This window comes from Zalophus californianus, chromosome 4 (genome assembly GCF_009762305.2).
Source record: "Zalophus californianus isolate mZalCal1 chromosome 4, mZalCal1.pri.v2, whole genome shotgun sequence".
Taxonomy (NCBI): Eukaryota; Metazoa; Chordata; class Mammalia; order Carnivora; family Otariidae; genus Zalophus; species Zalophus californianus.
The window spans coordinates 183,415,785-183,436,472 of record NC_045598.1 but is presented as its reverse complement, the minus strand read 5'-3'; the positions used below and the strand labels follow the sequence as shown (position 1 = coordinate 183,436,472).

Here is a 20,688-nt window from a genome sequence, read left to right as displayed (position 1 = left end):
TGGGCAACACTCAGCAGCTCATCTGTCCCAGACCTGCGCCTGCTGCAGGCCAAGGGTCACCAAACTCGGGGAAAAACATAGTAAATATTTGAGATTTTGAGTGCCACATATGGTTCCTGCCATATCGTCTTTTTTTTAATTTGTTTTGTTTTCTTCTCACAAACCTTGAAAAATGTAAAAACCATTCTGAACTCCCAGCTGTTACAGAACCAGACTGGATTTGGCCCGGGGGCCCACAGTTGGCTGACCCCTCCTGTACCCGAGTCTGTCAGTGGCCGCTCCTTGGCAGTCGCTTGGGTCAGAAACCTCAGGTCATTCTTGACTGTTCACACCCTGCCCAAGCCCGTTAGCACCTTCTGTGTGTTCTCCCGTAGTTTTCCCTCCCCAGCACCCTGGAGGGGTGGCGTTTGTCCACACCGCTGGACAAATCCTTGCCCCCCCCGTCAGCTCCCAGACAGCGGCCAGAGCGACGGCCCGGCTGAGCCTCCCTCTCACCCCTCTGTCTCCACCCTCCCCTCTGCTCTCCCCTGACTGTCCCCTTTCCAGACGCATCCATCTCATTCGTGTGCTCACATCTGCCGGGTCCATGCCCTTCTCTGACCCTAATGTGCATTTTAATTTCCTTGTTCATGACTTTCCACTTGACTGTAAACTCCTCAAGCAGGGACTCTTGACCTACTACATTTGCTTTGTCTTGTATCCCTGGCACCTAAAACAATGCCTGGCTTACAGTAGGTGCTCAATAAATGTTCGTTGGTTGAATGAGTGAAAAAAATGTAAAGTGTCTTGCAGACAGCAGTTGGAATGTAGAAGCACTCAAAAAGTGCCAATTACTTTCCCCGTCTCATCTCTCACATAGTTGTATTACATTAAATGCTTGTGAATTGGATGTTTTAAAATACGGCAGAGGAACTTTTAAATGAATCGTCTTGCTCTCAATTAAGTAAAAAGGAACTGAGTACTCACTCCCTTTTACCTGCTTGCGAATCCATTTTTTTTCACATTCATGGGCTTCCTTGAAGTGATGTGTCCCTGTTTATTCATGTTTGTTTCCCAGAGGGGCTCATTACTTTGCCTCAGAAGGGAGAGGTCAGGATGGGTGGAGGTTTCAGTTAAAAAGGCTTGCCAGTCAGTATGTACAAAGAGAGACATTGACCTGTAAAGGGCCTGATTAAACCCTTTGCATGTGTGCCAGCAGTATGAAAGAATTTCATGCAAAAGTCATGCTGTAGCACATTTTCCCTTTTTCGATTTTAAAGAGGGCCTCCGCATGTGTGGTGTAGAGGCTTTCCCAGGATTCCGCCGCCCCCAGCACATGGGGCAGGTGAAATGGTGCAGTGCCTTTCTGTTATGTAATCCGATGAGAATCCCCTAGTCATGAAATAAAACGCTCTTCGAAGCTCGGTGCTAATTCCTTTGGGTTCCCCTCTGCCCCATCCAACCTGCCCTCATAGACTTGAGTTAAGAAGTTTTCTGGGAAAATTTAAAAGAGGAATTCTCTCCAAGCTTTAAGCACTCTTGTGTGCATGATAATTAGACAAGTGGAGAGTCGAGTGTGGAACTTAGGTCTGAGTGGAGGAAGTACCATTTTTCCCCACACTCCTTCAGTTTGTAGTAAGAGATCCCATGGCTACACATGGAAGTATTCTAGATGTAAGTGTGAAGTTATTTTTCTCCTCCTTCCTCTATAAGCAGAGTCCTTGTAGGATAAAGTAGCCCCTTTATTTCTAAAAACATGTACTCTAGAACCAGGAAGCTGAACAATGGAAAATGGTATCCAAGCAATCAGCTGGTTGATCCTTCCAAGTTCGTGTACTAGGCTTCAGTGAGCCTGGTCTCTGCACAGCACCCTTACCCTCTTACCCTTTGTCCAGCTCACCCTGGGGTCAAAGTGAAGGGACAGGGGTGGGCATGGACACGGTGGGTTTCTATGGCTTACCTTTACCAGCAGGTGTCTGGGTGATGGGCAGCAGAGGGCGGGCTGATGTCCGTGTCACTTCATGGGCGCACCCTGTCTGGGTCCACCTGAAACTCTTCTTCTCAGGTTTTTATAAACCATAAAAATAACAGCCCATGGGATAAAATGAACCATACAGCTTCCTGAACAGTTAGCTTAGACTGCTGTATAGATCTGACTGTTGAAGAAAGTTGGTGACCTAAAACCCCACCAGGGTAGAGGGGTCTCAGCAGCAGGTTGCAGATGCCTGGCCCAGCGTCTGTAACCTCAATCCAGTTGGGTGCACGCCCTTTTCTGTTCTTTTCTCTGGCTTTTGGCCCCCGTCTGTTTCTTCCCCATGCCTGATGCATTCCTCCTTGTATCAAAACTGGTGTGCTCATTACAGAGAACCATCAGTCTCTTAAGTCTGCCGTTGCCTGAAGTTCAGCCCTTAAGGCACAGAGGCTTCTTCAACTTTATTTTTACTGCCGTAGCTATTTCTGTCCTGATTTGCCATTGTACACATCCCCGCAGATGTGAGAGCTGTGGTGATGGGCTCCGCCAACCACCGGCTGCAACACGTGTTACGCTTCCTTCGGGGAGGTTTTCTTACCTTCGGCAGCACGCCCTGGTGTGTCCGGCCATGTGGAGAGGCAGCAGGGCAGACCCCCAGGTTGGAACTACTTCCTGCCTGTGTGACCTTGAACCCGTGCTTCATCCTCCCCGTTCGTTTCCCATGGCCGCTGTAACAAAGGACCACACGTTTACTGGCTTAAATCAACACAGATTTATGATGTGACAGCTCTAAAGCTCAGAGATCCAAAAGCAGGTTGTCAGCACGACTGCATTCCTCCTGGAGGCTCTAGGGGAGAATCTGTTTCTAGCCTTTCTAGCTTCTAGAGTCTGCCCGTATCCTTTGGCTCATGAGCCCCTGCCTCCATGTTCAAAGGCAGCAGCGAGGCCCTCCTGACCTGGCTGTGCCTCTGCTTCCATGATCATGTCTCCTCCGTGACCCTGACCCTCCTGTCTGTCTCCATAAGGACTCTTATGATTTCACTGAGCCCACCTGGATGATAGAGGATAATCCATCTCAAGATCCTTAACCTGGTCACATCTGCAAAATCCCTTTTGCCATGGAAGGTAATAGGCTCTGGGGATTGGGACTTGGATATCTCTCAGGGGAGGGCATTACCTACCACAGTGGGGTTGTGGGAAGATTACTTGGGTTCATATTAAGTGAGAGGTGCCTGTTCCCTCTGTGGTCAGTGTTCTCATATTCTCAGCAACTGTGGACATAGCGTAAGGATGGATCTGCATCGTCTGTCATTTAGGAAAGGTCCCATTTCTCTCCTCTCCGATATTCTCTCATTAGGAAGACACAGTGCAAGAGTTAATATTTAAAGAATATCAGTGTTGAAAAGGTAAAGTCAGTGTTCTGATAAATTTACTTATGCAAAATATCACCTTTTGCGGTTAAGACTGGATCAACAGTCATAATAAGATATTTTCACCTTAATGCCTCTAGGTATTAGTACTAGTAATAGTTCTGATTTATGCAAATTTCTTTAAGTATTTTAGTGCTTCTTCGAGTTTGAGGTACATAGGAAATTTGATTTGGCAGAAGTGATTTAATTTAACAGGTTTTCAAACAAGGTGCCTTGAGTCAGAAGGAATGGTCCCTCGCTGTCTTCCTTTGTGTGCTGATGGACTCCAGATGCCAGAAGACAAAGGGCATGGTTTTATTTCACAGGAGGGTTTGAGATTTTTCTACCATTCCACCTCTCCCTAGTTTTATATAGAACTCTATTTAAAGTAAGCAGCTGGAACCTTCCTCAGGGAAGCTCATCAAGCAGATGAGGGTGTAGTGAGACACAAAGGAAGCTGACAGGTGCTGTGCGTTTTCTTTTTTTTTTAAGTATGTTTTTCTAGTTTTATTGAGATGTAATTGACATAACATTGTATTAGTTGAAGGTGTCCAACATAGTGATTTGGTAGAGTGTATATATTGTGAAATGATCAACACAGTAAGGTTAGTTAACCTCCATCACATCACATTTTGGTTATGATTAAGTGTTTTTTTAATTTTATTGAATATATTTGACATATAACATTGAATAAATTTAAGGCGTACGGTATATTGGTTTGCTACATATTTATATTATGAAATATTGCCATTGTGACAATATTTATCACATTGCATTATAGTACAATATTGTCTATATTCATTTTACTGTGCATTAGCTCACTGTGGCTTATTGACTACTCTTTGTGAGTTTGAGCCCTTCAGCAACATCAGTTTTTACCCCCCCCACCTCCTGGTAACCCCCGTTTTACTCTGTTTTTGTCAAGTTTGACATTTTTCGATTCCACAGAGAAGTGAAGACAGTACTTGCTTTCTTTATCTGACTTACCTCACTTAGCATAATGCCCTCAAGGTCCATTCATGTTGATGCAAATGGCAAGATAGTCTCCTTTCTCGGGGCTGAATAATAATATTCCGTGGTTTATATATGCCACTTCTTCATTGTCCATTCATCCGCTGATAGCATTGGCTAGTTTCCATGTCTTGACTACTGTGACTAAGGCTGTAATCAACTTGGGAGTGCAGATAGCTCTTTGAAATCCGTTCTTTGGGTATACCCAGTAGTGGAATTGCTAGGTAGTAAATAGTGGATGGTATGGGAGACCTATTTTTAATTTTTTGAGGAACCTCCATATTGTTTTGCATCGTGGTGGCACCATTTTACATTCCCACCAACAGAGTACCAGGGCACGTCCTCACCAGGATACCATGCGTTTTCTAAGGGCTGGCCACCAGGCTGGGGGCTACGTATATCCTGGAGGGAGCCCCCGCAACAGCTGCCGGCATGTGTGGGGTAAATACTGCTCCCCTCTACTTGGGATAGCCTCCTGCTGGGGCACAGCGTACACAGCAAGACAGCCGTTCATTGGCTCTCCCGCCCTCCTCCTTGCACATTCATCCTTCCCTCCAGAGCAGAAAGAACTTCAACAGGAAGGGCAGTCTCACATCCCCCAGGGTTGGGGGCACCTCTCTCTTCATCCAGCTCAAGGCAGAGTCACAAGGACTTCTGTTCTGTCCTTCCTGCTCCCTCCCTCCCTCCAAATCTTGCCTCCTCTATCCTAACATGGCAGGCTGAGTAAGACCTGAGTAAAGGGAACTTCTCAGGATTGCTGGACACCAGACCCAGGGCTCTCCTTTCCTGTCTGGTGCTACTTGTGTTCAGGCAACATCCTGTCACCAGGGCCAGCCAGTGCTCCACAGGTCAGAGGTCAGCTTTGGTCCATCAGCCAGTCAGCCGTGGAGCGTGGGCTGGAGAGCTCGTGTTACCAGAGAAACAGACCCCTGCCAAGGAAAACTGGAAGACAGAGGGATGAACAGACGTCGTGGAGATGACCTTTCCCCCCTACTGTCCCATCTTTGAAGGGGGGCTGTACGGGATCACACCTTTTGAGGGAACTAGGAGCTGGTGGTAAATTGTGGTGCTTCCAGAATGAGCCGCAGTGTCTGCAGTGGAAAAGCTGCAGCCAGCCTGGCTCTCAGAAGGATGCTGAACTGAAAGTCACAGGGGCAGATAATGCTGATGGTATCTTTTTCCTTACCACCTGCAGCATTAGCGAAGGAATCCACAGGCTGTGCTGCAACTCTCAGACTTTCTCTTTGAACCGCCTGACACATCTTTTCTTTCTTGAACTCATTCGGCACCACTTCCTGAGCCCCTTCTGGGGAAGGTAGACTGTTTTGTTCTCGTGGTGGTTTTTTTTTTTCCCCTTACTTTTTTTAAAATTAAAGTATCATACACGCAGAAATATGCAGCCGACTGGGTTATCACAAGGGCAGCTCACCCACGTCACTACATCCCAGGATAAGACACAGGACACTGCCTGCCCCTTTGAAGTCTGCCTCACCCTCCCCACCAGCCACCCCTTTCCTCCTCAGGGTTGCAGCTGCCTGGACCTGTAACACTGTAACTTGATCTTGCCTGTCTTTGAACTCCATTTAAACCAATTCATACAATACATGCGCTTTTGGGTCTGGCTTCTTCCCTTTAACATTATTTGTGAGGTTCATCTAGGTGGTTATGATTCTGACCTTCTGGGCCTCTGGGTCAAATAAGAGTATCCTACGTAACGGAGATCCTACATGCTGTGGCTTGTGGCTGGGAAGACTGCCCCTGCAGTTCCCCTTCTTCACTGTGGCAATGTTTTTGTAGTCAGCTCGGAGGTCTTTCCTCAAGAGTGTTTCTCCAGAAAGTGGTAGGGCTCCGCTCTCTTTTGTCCCCCTCGCTGACAGGACTTGGCTCAGAATGACTTCTGACTGTTGGCAAAAGGTAAATCATGCCCCAAAAGATAAGAGATGACCACCTCTGCGATTACTCACCAAGTTAGGCCACTGTCTTGTCTTCGTGAATAAGATGGGCACAGATGCCTGCTCAAAGGGAGCACTGCAAATCAGCGTACAGCTAGGCAAGGCTGGGGCAGCACTTTAAAAGGCCGTGAACTCTCTCGAATGTCAAGTTCAGGAACCACTGATACCATTTTATAGCTCCATGTTTAAAGATCTGTCTTGTTAATTGTATTTCATAGGAGGTGGGCTGAAACATCCCAGCCTTGCAGAGACAGATGCTAATTTATCCAAAATGCTGTTGTGTCGCACAGAAAACATTAAAACAAGAGTCACAAAGATCTAATCCCTTTCTAGAAGTGTGCCCACAATTCTGTCACCTAACATAAATTATTCTTTTAAAAATTCTTTCTCGGGGTGCCTGGGTGGCTCAGTCCATGAAGCGTCTGACTCTCAGTCTCAGCTCAGGTCTTGAACTCAGGGTCATGAGTTCAAGCCCTGTGTTGGGCTCCATGCTGGGCATGGAGCCTACTTAAAAAAACAAAATCTTTTCAATCATTATTCATTTTCATCTGGACTGATTACATAGTTGTAGTTAAAGCGTAGATGTCATTCTTCTAGCCTTAAAATTAATGATTGTAATTGTTTGTTGCTGCAGAGTCCATGAATATTACATTTAGGGGTTGTGTAGTGTCTCACTAAGGTGGTGGGCGATCCATGAGCTGCATAACCAGTCCCTTATTTTTGGACAGTCTGTTATTTTCTGCTTTCTCCTCATTAAAACTAACTCGCAAGGAGCCCTTTCTTGCATATGAATTTCTCCTTCCTTTGAGTTAATTCCTTAGGACACATTTCCGGGAGCGGGATGGCTATTTTGCCTCGGTGGTTTTAATCATGGGTTACATGGCCAACTTGCTGCTTTCAAAAAATTGAGCCAGAAATATGGAAGCGTTCCAGCTTCGCTCTTTCACGTTTGGTGCCTCCTATTATTAGAAATGGTCAGTTTCTTGGTTTAATGTGTGTCAGATCTTAACATGTTACTGTCGTTCTCAGTTATTTGATAACTGACAATTGAACAGGTAAATTCGAGGGTTAAATGGATGGACTGAGTTAATCTGCATAAAGCATTTATAACATTGGCTCGTTCATAGTGCTGTATGTAAGTGTTTGCTATCAGTGGACTTCTTTTGATGAATGAAATTAATTAATCCTCTCGGTGAATTGTTTAAGTCCTGTTTTTATCTGTTTGCTTTCTGGGGTCTTGGTGTCTTCTGCTCATGTGTTCACTGATTGATTCAACAGCTGTTTGTTGGGGCTCTTTCGGTTGCACTTGACAAGAGGCTCATTTGAGGTTGCTGGAGCAGAAAAGGAGCCTTTCTTATAATGGTACCATGGGAGCTTCCAGAGACTTGAGGGCTTTGTGTGTGCGTTTGGTTACTTCTTCCTCTTCATGTGGCTTGGTCTTCCTCATCCTCCCATCTTAGTCACTTGACTGTCACTTCCTCACAGAGGCCTGTTTTCGTTCCATTTCCTCTTGTGACGGCTGTTGTGGGGAGAGAGGGAGTGTGGCTGGGCAGTCACCTTGTTGGGGCTCTCCTGTAACTCGCCGCTTGCCCTGCAGCCAGTATGCGCCCCCTGTTAGACACAGGGACATGGAATGAGAGATGTACCATCCCTGTCCCCAAAGTACCCACAACCCAGCAGAGGTGCCAGACCGACCAGCCAGAGATGAATCGATGAGCCTCTTGGATACAACAGGGGACGACGCAAGAACAACAGAACAAAACCCGAAAGCTCCCACTGTCACGAAGCTAAATGTAAGATAAATCAAAATATGTGGCATAGTACAATTGAGGTATGAAAATATTTCATATTGAGAACCTTGAAATAGGAAAATGAAAATATGAATATGAGACAATTCAGTTTCAACACGAAAATGTTACAAGATGAGTTCCGAAAATGAATCCCTAAAAGCGACTATAGTTATAAATGGGATGGTGGTGGGGGGATCTGGGAAGGGCGTCCCAGGCCCTGGTGATGGTAGGTACAGAGGTCTGGGGGTGGGGATTGTGCTCTGTCCTCGGAGTGGAGTGCAGGGGGCAGGGGCGTTGTTCCTGAGCTTAGAGAAGTAACAGAGAGCCCACCTTCGGGGGTCTTGCCAGCCATTGCAAGGGGTCACAGTTTGCTCCGGTGGAGAGAAGCCAGAGAGGTTGCTTGGGGGCAAGGTGAGGAAGGCCTTTTGTAGACTCTTTGAAACTATAATTACTTGTACTTTATCAGTTTCCCCTGTTCTGTTTTTATTTTTTCTGGTTAAGGTATATTATCTTAGGCTGGCTTAATTAGCCCCATCCCTGAATTGTCCCAGAGAACGCCAGGGAGGTCCAAGAGATAGGACTGGGGGGAGCACCGCCACAGCTGTCCCGAGTGACCGTGGTGCGGAAGGGCCCCCTCCCGGGGCACCTGCATCTGCCCTCAGCCTCATCTCTTCAGGGCTACTTTTCAGGTGCTTGCCACCCACTGTCTGAGTCCATCCGTGGAGCACACAGGGGTGACCTCCACATGCTTTTAATGAAGCCTCTAAGTTGCAGAGAAGAGCGAGCCCAGGGTCACACGGGACGAGCTGGACCGAGCCAGAAAGAATGCGCTTCCGCTGCCAGTGGCCCTTCTTGGGCACCCCTTTCTCATGGGCCACCATCCTGTGCGATGGCCTTTATGGTACGGATACATCTCTTGCTGTTATAAATTCTTTGTTCCCTTTGGGGAATTGGTGTCCTACCCTTACTAGCTGAAGGATTGTTATGTGGCTCTGAACAGGGACTTGGGATCCAAATCCAGGCTCTGCCACTGACCACTTCATAACCCGCCAGTTGCTCAGATTCTTGATCCTACTTCCTCATCCGTAAGGGGTTAGCACTGCCTGCCTCCCCAGGCTTGGGGGTGCGTGGCTGAGGTCATGGACATCAAGTCGGAGCACAGCTGCTCCTGGACAGTAGCTCGGTAGCTAGAGCTAGCCAGATATGTTGTGTGGAAAATGCATTCACTTTTTACCAAAACCGCCTTTTTCTTTGTAATCATTCCCTTCTTTTCCTGGGCTATGGTGTGATCCAGATACAGACACTGGATGTTGCATTGACCAGAACTTGGAGGGCACTCTAGCCTCGGGTAAATGCTATGTTTTCTGTCCACTCTCCCTGCAGTTCTCAGGAGTGTCTTGATAGAAATCAGCTGATAGTCTCAAAGCATTGCTCTTTCATGATGAGTCATGGTTCTCCATTACATTATTTTAATTAGGCAGCTAAAGATTATGTCAAGTGCTCTCCCAGGCCTGTTTGATGGGGCTGTCAGGTTGCTGAAACATTTGTAATATTTATTGCCGGGACTCTGAGGCTTTTGCCGGGGCGGGGGAGGGGGGGGGCGGGTGGTGCTTTTAGGAGCTCTGTTCTTTTTTTGTCTCTTGCAGAGCCCTGGGAGTAAATCCATAAAAGGCTGACTCTTGATCTCAACTGAGGTGATTCTGTTTATCCATTTCAGAGTACCTTTTTAGCACTTCTTCATCTTTTACTCATTGAGTGATGCGTATTTGTAATGAGTAAAAATATTTATCAACTTGGTGAATGGCTCTGTCAGCCTTCCTGCCCCTCCTAAGGCAGTGGGGAACCCAACACCATTTTGCTCAGGCTGCCTGGCACAGTGAGGATGCAGTCGGAATCAGTGGAGAAGTGTGGGGAGCTGAGGTTATCTCCAAGACATGTAGAAATGTGCGGCCCTGTGTTTGAAAAAAGATGATACTATATTTAAGAACAAGTATTCCTTGGTTTCTAATTATGACGTGTCTGCCTTACACATAAAAAAGTTTTTCCATGCTTTGGACTTGTAGAATTAGTAGAATCTAGAATTTGGGGTTTGTTCATCTAGAATGATAGTGTAATTATATTAATATATTTATACTATTATTTCCCTTTTGCTGTTACTGTTGAAAGTGTTATTCATGTAAGATAAGCATAATTTCCATTCTGTTCCTTTCCCAGTTCAGTTCAGTAAAATGCACAGGATACGTTCGGTGTGAGCCATGCACTCAGGTGCTGGGGGTGTGGAGATGAATAAGACGTGGTCCCTGTGGGCAGCCAGGGCAGCCCCAGGCTTGTGAGCAGGCAGTGGCGAGGCTGCAGAGTCAGGCATGGACAGAAGCATGTGGAAAGGGTCTGTGGGAGCCGCAGAGGGCTCACTCTTAGCCCAGTTGCCAGAGATGTTGTTCAACTTGAGTTGCGAGTTATAGTGAAGACTGGCCAGATGCCGAGAGGCAGTGCACCCCAGGCATGGAAGATGTTAGCAAAGGCTTAGCAGAATGCTGCCAGAACTGAAAGACTTCTGTGTTACAGAGCCGAATGTACAGAGTGAAAGGCAGACTGGAAGTCAGAGAAGGGTCAGGTGTGGGGAGTTAGTTCGGTTCTGCAAGGCCTCTGTATCATGCTCTGGAACTTTTCAACTTTGTTCTGCAGTTGGAGTCCTTGGTGGGTATGCAGAAAGATCTGTGGGAGAGTTTATGTGTCAGGTCATCTGGATAGAGGATGGGGCATTCGCATGGATGGATGGATGATGGACGGAGGGAAGGAGGCAGGAAGGGAGACAGAGTGGGCAGGTGAGCAGATGAATGGTTAGTTGATGGGGGATGGATGGATGGATGGATGAATGGCAGATGGATGGGAGGGTTACCTGAAGGCAAGGAAGCCAGGTTACAGGCTTTTGTTCTTGTCCAGGAAAGAAATGAGGAGGACTTAAACCATTGTGGAGGTATTGAAACAGAGAAATAGAGAAATATTTAGGAGGTAAAATCAGGTGCTGAAAAACTGAGATGAGTGCAGTTGGGGTCATGGAGATACTGAGGAAGGCGGCCAAGTCTCTGACTTCATGATCGGGTGGGCAAAGAACTGGGAAGGCTGGAGGTGGGACCCATTTGATGGGGAAGATGGGAAGGCCCAATTAGTACATTTGGGTCAGCTGGGCAGAAGCCCAGCAGATGGTCGGATACTCAGATCTTGAGATCAGGGAAGGGTAGAGGATGTAGAAGTAACGGTGGGAAGGTATAGATTTTGGCATTAAAGGTTTACGGAAGTCCACAGGGGAAGGTTATATGCAAGGATGCTTTTAGAAGGAGAAGAATGGGAGCATGGGCCAGAGCATTGTTGGAATGCCAGTGTATGAAAGGTGTGGACGAGAGAGAAAGCCTCATGGACGCTAAGGATACTGGCCTATCAGCAGAGCCACGTGCAGCAGAGTCCAGCAAAATGCAGACTAAGATCCACCACCGGCTTGGCCTCATGGAGTTCACTGCTTCCCTTGGTGAGAACGGGTTTCCAGTGACAGGTGCCATCAGCCGGTTTTCATTGGCTTTGAGAGTTCATAGGAAGGGAGGCTGTAGGTTGAAGAGGGAGACGACTCTCTCACCCAGCTTGTCTGTGAAGGAAAGATGTGCCAGGCCCCTGGGAGGAGCCGGTGTTTCTGTGGTACCATGTGCAGTGGCTGTGCCCTTGGCTCCCTGAGAGGCCCGCACCCTTGGAAACTGCTTGGGGACCAATTGACCGCTAGCAGAAGCCGGTCATATTTCTATTCGGTTGCACGTTGGTATTATTGCATGTCGTGGTTTCACTTGTGCTCACCGGGGGGTAAAAACTGTAGCGCGCCTGTAAGTCCATTAATTTGTTTTAACAAATAAATGATGGGCCTGTTCATCCCGTTAACGAATGTTTGCATGTTGCTGATGCATTCATCCTCTCAAAGAGCAGTGTTTTCCATTTCTGTGCAGTGCCCTTCTAGCAGCCCCGAAACATCTGGCTTTCACACTCCTGCCAGGGTTAGGCGTTCCCAGCACAGATCCTGCTGCCTCGCTGAGTGGCCTTCTGCCTTCTCCTGGCTCTCGGGACCGCAAGATGCTCTTGGTGACATGCTCTGGCAGCGTCTCGAGGGCCAGTGCCTGCCCCTCTCTAGACCTCATGCTTTGGGTCCCAGAAGGAAGCCCCAGCTGCTCCGGTCTCTGGAGTACCTGGGGTCCCTACTTTTCATGCTCCCCACCCCTGGGCTCCCCCTCTGTGCTCCTCTTCCGTCCAGTCAGCTGGCCACACCCTGACTTTCTTCAGGTGCCCGCTCAAGTGTTGTTGCTCCTGGAGCCTCCCCAGGCTGTTCTTCTCCTTCCATGGCGAGACCCCTTCTGTTGCCACCTGTGGTCAACAGGTATCTGGGCGTGGATAGGCTGTTCCCCCAGAGATTCTGGACTCCCACGTGGCAAGGGGATCGTCGCGCACCTGGCTCTATGCCTGGCACCGCATTCATCCGTGGGAGCTGTTAGCTGTTAGCCTGATGATGCTCACCTTATCCTCCCTTCCTTCCAGGGAAGCAGTTTAAGTGCACGGTGTGTGACTACACGGCGGCTCAGAAGCCCCAGCTGCTGCGGCACATGGAGCAGCATGCCTCCTTCAAGGTGAGAGGACTCAGCGGGCAGGGGCACGTTGGAAGTGCATCGTTTGTCAAAATGAAGGTGTCATTATTTTGGGGTGTTCCCTTCACTTCCGGGCCCCCTTAGCTAGGATGCATGGAGCCCGAGGTGTAGCTCACTTCGTGGCGTGCGCTCTCCTGCCAGAAGGGTGGGATTTCTCTATCCTTTGGAAGCCAGGTCCAGGGACCTTGCGTAACTAGAGAAAAGGCATGTTCTTACTCTAAAAACCTGGAGGGTTGTAGAGGAGAGGCTGTGAGCTCTAGGAACAAGGGGGTGTGCTTTCAGACCCTGACGGCCTCAAGTCAGTCCCCTGGTACAACAGGTGTGACGATGCCCAGCCGGGGAACTGGAGATGGTGGCCAGGGGGTGCCCACTGCCGTGCCCGGCACATAGTCAGGCCTCAGGAGGCGGTGGCTGTCCGTATTCACGTCATAGCTGTAACTGAGATCTACTGAACGTGGTTGCTAAATATGCACTTGGCCGCTGCTTCTGCTGTAGTTATCGACAGTAAGGCTTGTGGTCCAGTGAATTTGTTTGACAAAAACTTCTGCCCGGCGCTGGGAACTCAAGCCTTAAAGTTGCTGCTGCCGCTGCGTCTATGCATGGAAACGGAAAGCACAGTGCTCTAGAAACGTTTGTTGAAGTCATGTCCACCGCTGAATCCCGGAGAATGGAGAAGGTGGGAGGGGCCGTGGGCTGCCACACTTGCAGGTTACATTTATTGAGCACCTACTGCATGCCTGTACTGTGCCAGGAGCTTCACTCCCGTCAGCTCTCCCCTCCCCCACGGTAGAGCCCATCATCCCTCTCTGACCGATGAAGAACGCGAACCTCAGAGAAGGTACCCGGTCCCCTATTAGGCTTGTCTGCTGTGTCCACATCTACAGATTTCAGTCACTGTTGTAATACTGACCAAGCTGTGTTACCACCACTTTGGAGGGTTCGAGGACTCCTCCATCGGCAAGCTCTCCTGAGGCTCAGAACAGCCCAGTGAGAGAGAACTTCTCAGGATCTCACCTCTGCTGGTTAAGAAACCAAGTGGCTCAGAGGGTTAAGGGTTTGTGTGCTGTAAACATCCAGGAAGGGGAGGGCCCAGAACGGACTTTGTCTCCGAGTCCCAGGCCTGGGTCTTCTCCGTACTCCTCCTTACTCCTGTGGGCAGAGAGGGGCTCACGGGGAAAACTGAGGGGGCCGCCCCTGTTGCTTGTGTCTCGGCTTTAATGTCGCTGCGGCGGACCTGTGTTTCTCAGGTGGGTGTCACCTCGTGGGAGTGGCGGTGTGTCTGTGGGGAGCTTCTTGAGTGTCGTGCAGGTTTCGTACGTGATTTAAAATGAAGAGCTTTGTCTTGAGTTGCACAGCCACAGGTGTGTTTCTTTGGGGAAGCCTGGACTTCCATAGACTAGCGCAGGTGGGGTGCTAGGGAACAGCGAGCTGAGGCAGCTCTCACTTCACAGATGAGAAAGGAGGACTGGCAGGTTCCTTATTGTCCTCCCCGTCCCCAAACTGGAGCTAGACTTCCCATTCATCCCTGGGTTTTCAGCGGGAAACGTCTTCCTTCCGCAGCCACACACAGCCCAACAGTCTCTCTGCCCCCCAATCCTCACTGTTCTCCCTCTCAGATTTGTGGAATCTTTGGCTTGTGTGCACAGGAAGTGGATTTGGGGTTGGTTTGAGCTCAAGTGCCACCCTGCCGTCACATAGCTGCGTTCGCTGCTGAGGCCTTGGGAGCTACGGGGCAGAGCTGGCCCTGGGGTCACGTCTGCCTTCCCGCGGCTGCCCTACCGATGGAGCGGTACCGCGGCTGGGCTGGGAACCACTCAGTCCGACTCCGGCCTCTCACCTCCTCCAGGTCAGGTGCTCTCATGGCACGAGTTAGTGTAAGTAAGGTTTCTCAAGTGACTGGGACCGACAAAGCAAAACGAAGTTTTGACAGTGATGATGGTTCTCTTTTCTCTGTGTCACTTTTCTTCTTTTTTTTTTTTTTAAGATTTTATTTATTTATTTGACAGAGAGAGACACAACGAGAGAGGGAACACAAGCAGCAGGGAGAGGGAGAAGCAGGCTTCTCGCCGAGCAGGGAGCCCGATGCGGGGCTTGATCCCAGGACCCTGGGATCATGACCTGAGCCGAAGGCAGACGCTTAACGACTGAGCCACCCAGGAGCCCCTGTCTGTCACTTTTCTGTTACTGCTCTACTACCTCCACCTTGTAGTTAGAAACTGCACAAGTTATTACTGAATAGTTCAGAATTCTGGCGCGGGTCTCAAGGAGCCAAAGGCAAGGTGATGGCAGGGCTGTATTCCTTCTGGAGGCTTTAGGAGAATATCCATCCCCTGGTCGTTTCTGGCTTCTGGAGGCTGCCTGCGTTCCTTGGCTTTTGGCCCCAGCCCTCTGTCTTCCGAGCCAGCAACGTAGCACCCCACCTCTCTCTCCTCTGCCTCCCTTCCGCCTTTCACCTGGGAGGACCCTTGTGATTTCACCTGTGGGCCCACTTGGATGGCCCAGGAGAATGTCCTTACCTTAAGGTCAGATGGTTAACAACTTCGACTCCCCCTGTAGTTGTAACTTCTTTTTGCCGTGTGAGCTTCCAGATACCAGGACATGGACATCTTTGCAGGGACATTATTCTGCCCGCTGCATTCCCCTCTGTTTTCTTCCTTTCACATCTACTCTGTGGTTGAAAACTCTCATCAGAATCCGAAAATACATGGTATGCGTGCTCCCACGCTCCCTCTGCATACCAGTGGCAAATATTACCAAGAAATCAAGCCTCTCCGTTTTACTAATCCTACATGAAGCCTCAGAACCATCAGGCAGACACTACTAATCCATTGCAGTTGGCTTGCAAGAGGAAACCAGTTGGCTTTCCTAGATGCAGATATATAATTTACAGTATATACTTTGTGTCCGGAAACACTGTAATAAGGGCAAACTCTTGTATTGCCTTTTACAATTACATGTTTTTATTTATTTATTTAAAAAATAAAATTAATATGTGTTCACTGTATAAGATTTGGAAAGTGCTTTTCCTTCCCTTTCTTTGCAGAATTTTTGGATACGATATTTTTTTTTAAGACCTAATTGAGGTCATACTGTAAATGAGCATTTTTGGGTGGAGATTCAGACATCAGTTTTACCACCGATAAAGCTCTATTAGAGAACATAGCTTAAATGAGTGGCCAGATGGTTTGCCAAGAATACTTTGCTGTTGAGTTAGAATAACCTCCCAGTCAAAGGCAGGGCTGGAGAGCCTGCCTGATTTGAGCATTATAAATATAGCCCTTTTTTTTATTTTTAAATCATCGTTCCACAGGCATTTTTCCATTTCATGAACATATACTTACTGTAAAACTGCTTTTAACGGCTGCTTTAGGATGAGTATCGTAGTTTAATTACCCATTCCCCTCATAATTGGACAGTTATGGTCATTCCCAGTTTTTTCTGGGAACATCTTCATGCCAAAAGCATTTCCAAGTCATCCTAAGATCGAAAGGACTATAAAACATGGGGTGAAGCCCATCAAACCCCGGAAAATTCACAAGCAGTGAAGGTGCTCTATGCGCCTCTTGCAGCCGTAATTAAAATGCATTCCCTCGGGTGGGACCAGCACTGTCAGTCTTGAGCAAGTGCCAGAGAAGACTCTTGCACAGAGGAGCTGCCGCGGAGCCAGGGGCCTCCAAACCAAATGGGCTTGTTCCCTCCCTCTGGCTGTTCAGCTCTTTGCTTCCTCATGAATAAATAACGCCGGCGCGCCACTCAGTGAGGCAATGTGATCACAGGCGGGAGTCCCCTCACATGGTTTTCTCTCTATCGGGCTCCTTTGACCCCACAACTCTGTTGATAGGATTGTTCTCAATTAAGGGGGCTGGGTGACTCAGTGATGGTCTCCTAACACGTTAATAAATGGTGGCTTTATTTCATTGAAAACATTTTTATTTTAAAATAATTCTAAACTGATATAGAGTCCGGCAGATTTCCCAGGTACCTATTCCCCATCTTCCCTCAAGGTCGGTGTCTTCTTTAACCATAGTGTGTTATCAAAACTGGGAAATTGACTTGGGTATCCTGCTGTTAACTAAACCACGGGCCTTCGTTGGATTTTACGTCTTACCTCCTTTTTTTTTGAAATTAATAAAGTATTTTGAAGGTAGTTTTCAATTCACAGCGAAATTGAGAAGGAAGTACAGGCACTTCCCCTATACTGTCTGGCCCTGCCTCCCACTCACACCCTCCCCATGGTCAGCATCCCCACCAGAGCGGTACATTTGGCACAGTCCAGCCTCTACTGACACGTCGTACTATCCAAGGCCATAGCACAGTAGGGCTCCATGTTGGTTTTCTACCTTCTGTGGGTTTTGACAGATGTATCATGACACGTATCCACTGTTACGGTTATCACGCAGAGCCGTCTCACTGCCTTGAAAGTCCTGTGTTCCACCCATTCACCCCTCCCTACCCCCCGTCTCCCCTGGCAGCCACTAATCCGCCTACTGTCTCCATATCTTCGCCTTTTCCAGAATGTCCCAGAGTTGGAATCATACAGCATGTAGCCTTTTCAGATTGGCTTCTTTCACTTTGTAATACACATTTAAGGCTCCTCCGTGTCTTTTCATGACTTGATAGTGCATTTGCATTTCTTTTTAGTGCTGAATAATATTCCATTACCTGGATGTGCCACAGTTTATTTATCCATTCACCTACTGAAGGACATCTTGGTTTCTTCTAAAGTTTTGGCAATTATGAATAAAGCTGCTTAAACACTGGGTGCAGATTTTTGTCCTGACCTAAGTTCCCAACTCCTGACCTAAGTTCCCAACTCCTGACCTTTATTTAAGGAGTGTGATTGCCGGATCGTATGGAGTATGTTTAGTTCGGCAAGAAACTGCCACACTGTCTTCCAGAGTGTCTGTACCATTCTGCATCCCCACTAGCAATGCATCAGAGTTCCTATTGCTCCACATCCTCACCAGCCTTTGGTGTTTTCAGTGTTCTGGATTTGGGTCACTCTAATAGGGGTGAGGTGATACTCATCCTTGCTTTAATTTGTATTTCCCTGATGACATAAGCTGTGAAGCATCTTTCATGTACCTGCTCATCGTCTGTATATCTTCTTTAGTGATGTGTCTGTTCAGGCTTTTTGCTCTTTTTTTTTTTTTTTACTTGGGTTATTCATTTTCTCAACTTATTGTTGAGTTTTAAGAGTTATTTATGTATTTTGGATAACGGTCCCTAATCTGATACATCTTTGCAAATATTTTCTCCCCAGTCTGCAGCTTATCTCTTGTCTTGACTGACTTTATTTTTAAATAAAGTTTTATCTTTTCATATAAAGGGATACTTATAAAGAGGATGCTTGTTTTTGCTAGCCCTGTATGTATCATTCATACTAAGTGTGAGGGTTACATGCTCATTTCACTTGGGTTCATACAGCTTGTGAAACTGGATGATAATTACTGATTTCTGAAAAACAGAGTTGTGCTAGTTTCTTTCCTGTCATGAGAGTCATTGATACTGGGGTGGGAGGTACTGACAAGAGAGATGGAGGAGGTGGAGGGGAGGAGGGAAATGGTTCCACAGATCCACTGTTTTAGCTGATTTGGGGTCACTGGACTTCCCTCCCTAGCTTGTCTGCTATGCTGATTGATTCACCCATTCCTTCTAGGAAACTAGTCTAGATTTCTCGCAGTGTACTTGTTAGATACCAAAGCCAGAGAATGGTACTTTAAGGTAGTAGTTTTCAAAGTCAAGAAGGAAAATACTGATTCAGCAGCTGGAATTCTTAATGCTACTGGTTTTTTAACATTTGCCTTATTTTTATGAATGATTATCTCATATTAAAAATAAACTGCTCCCGGTATCCCAATTGAAAAGTAGGTAAAGAGAACAGGTCACAGAGAAGGGAATAGCTCTTGAGTATATGATAAGGTGCCTCACCTCCCTGATAATTAAAAAAAAAAAATAAGGGGAAGGTACATTGAAATACCGTTTTTTGCTTATTGATTAGTAAACATTCACAAGTTTGATAGCACAGTCTGTTGGTGAGGCTGTGCGAGAGCTGTTTATACTTTGCCGTTTGGAGTGTAAATGCTCCCAGGCCCTGGGTGGGGGCAGGTTGGAGAACCTGTCCCACCTGCAGGTGCACATGCTGTTTGCCTCAGCCTGCCTCTTGTGAGATGTGATCTTACGGGTGCACTTGCTGATGTCTGAAATAAGGACTGTGCAATGTTATTCATTGGAAACAACGAAAATATTTGTGGATAGAGTAAGGTTTAAATAAACCAGGGGGTATCCAAACACCAGAACACTGTACAGCTATAAAAAAAGAGTACTTACTTCTTTGGAAGGGTATTTGATATCTATAATGAAGTGGAAAAAGCAAGATTTAGAAAAAGAAAGTACACTGCCTTTGAGGTAAGAAAGGGCAGAGATATATTTGTATTTATGTCTGCTTTAAAGCCTCTTGAAGCATATGCACGAAATAAATAAACCATATGGTTGGGCAGTGAGGGTTGGGACTGGGTAGATAGGAAGCCAGGGCTTAGAGTGAGACCTTTCCCAGTTAAGTTTTGAACTGGGTGAACTAAGTGTTTTTACATGTTTAGTAAATTTAAGTAAAAAGCAAAACTATAAATAAAAATGATATTTTAGAAACTACCCTGTGTCAAAGCAGAATGTAAACTTGTTCATCATCTCTGACATAGTCCCGGGAAAGCAGTGACAAATTGCTCTTTGAAGTTCATTGGGATTCTGTTTTGCACTTGACAATCTCTGAGAGCATTGAGATCTTGCAGAAAAACACAGAATTTAGAACCAGGTGGACTCAGGTTCAGATCCTGGCTGTGCTACTTGTAGTCTGTTTAATTTAACTTCTCTGTACATTTTTATTGTCTTTAAAATGCTGATCATAATATCTTTCTCTGGTGTTGGAGATATTCAAAGCGATACCGTTTGTATGAGTAGTGGGTATGATACGTGGTAGATGATCAAAAAATGTTGACTCTTTTGCCCTTCCCAATCTTTAAAAATGACTCCAGTCTCTAGGAAAAAAAAAAACAAAAAAACGACCAGCCCGATCATGGTTTATTTTCTTTTGAGTGAGCCTAAATTTATGTTTGCAAGTCACTCATTGTAAATATTTTCTAGGTATTATGTTTTCTTTACATATGTCTTTCTTTCTTTTTTTAAGTTCAGTTAGCCAATATATAGTACATCATTAGTTTTTGATATAATGTTAAACGATTCATTAGTTGCATATAACACCCAGTGTTCATCACATCGTATGCCCTCCTTAATGCTCATCACCCAATTACCCCATCCCCCCACCCACCTCCCTTTCCGCAACCCTTGGTTTGTTTCCCGGAGTCAGAAGTCTCATATGGTTTTTCTCCCTCTCTGGATTTCTTCTACATATGTCTTTAGATGTTGGTGTTATTTTGCTTTTGTTGGTGTTATTTCTGGTTTTGGACTTGGGCAGATAAGGATCAAAATCTTGGTGCCATTACTTACTAACTAGGTGACATCTGGGGATTTTGATCCTTTGCCATTTTGGGTCACTGCCTCCTTATTTGGAAAATGGGAACAATGATGTCATTATTTCAAAAGCTACTTTCAGAAGGAGTGGTTGATTTGAAGGAGGAGACCAGAAGGAATATGTCCTCATAGCTTGGAGCAGACTTGGCCCATCAGCCCTTTGCTGGCCACCCCAAGTGGGAGGTGCTGGGAGGATCTCAGGCTTGCTCTTTTGTTAATGGGAGCAGTTCTGGCCTCTGGCCACTCTTCCCACCAGATCAGTTCTTAACTCAACTTCAGAGCCACCTTGAGATCTTAACAAATGTGCAGATAATGTGTTCCCAAACCCAGGAGATGCTTTCGTGATTTCCTTGAGCCTAAAGGCCATCA

The 20,688-nt window shown here is 46.9% G+C and overlaps 1 protein-coding gene across 5 annotated transcripts in view; it reads left to right on the top strand.

Moving 5' to 3' along the window:
- The window catches only part of ZFAT (zinc finger and AT-hook domain containing), a 196,828-nt gene that overhangs the window by 109,854 nt on the left and 66,286 nt on the right, over positions 1-20,688 (top strand). For all 5 annotated transcript variants that reach the window (XM_027611408.2, XM_027611429.2, XM_027611440.2 and 2 more), the window contains one exon: positions 12,686-12,774. In XM_027611408.2, coding sequence (XP_027467209.1) covers positions 12,686-12,774 — 89 coding nt within the window. The remainder of the gene's footprint in view (positions 1-12,685; positions 12,775-20,688) is intronic.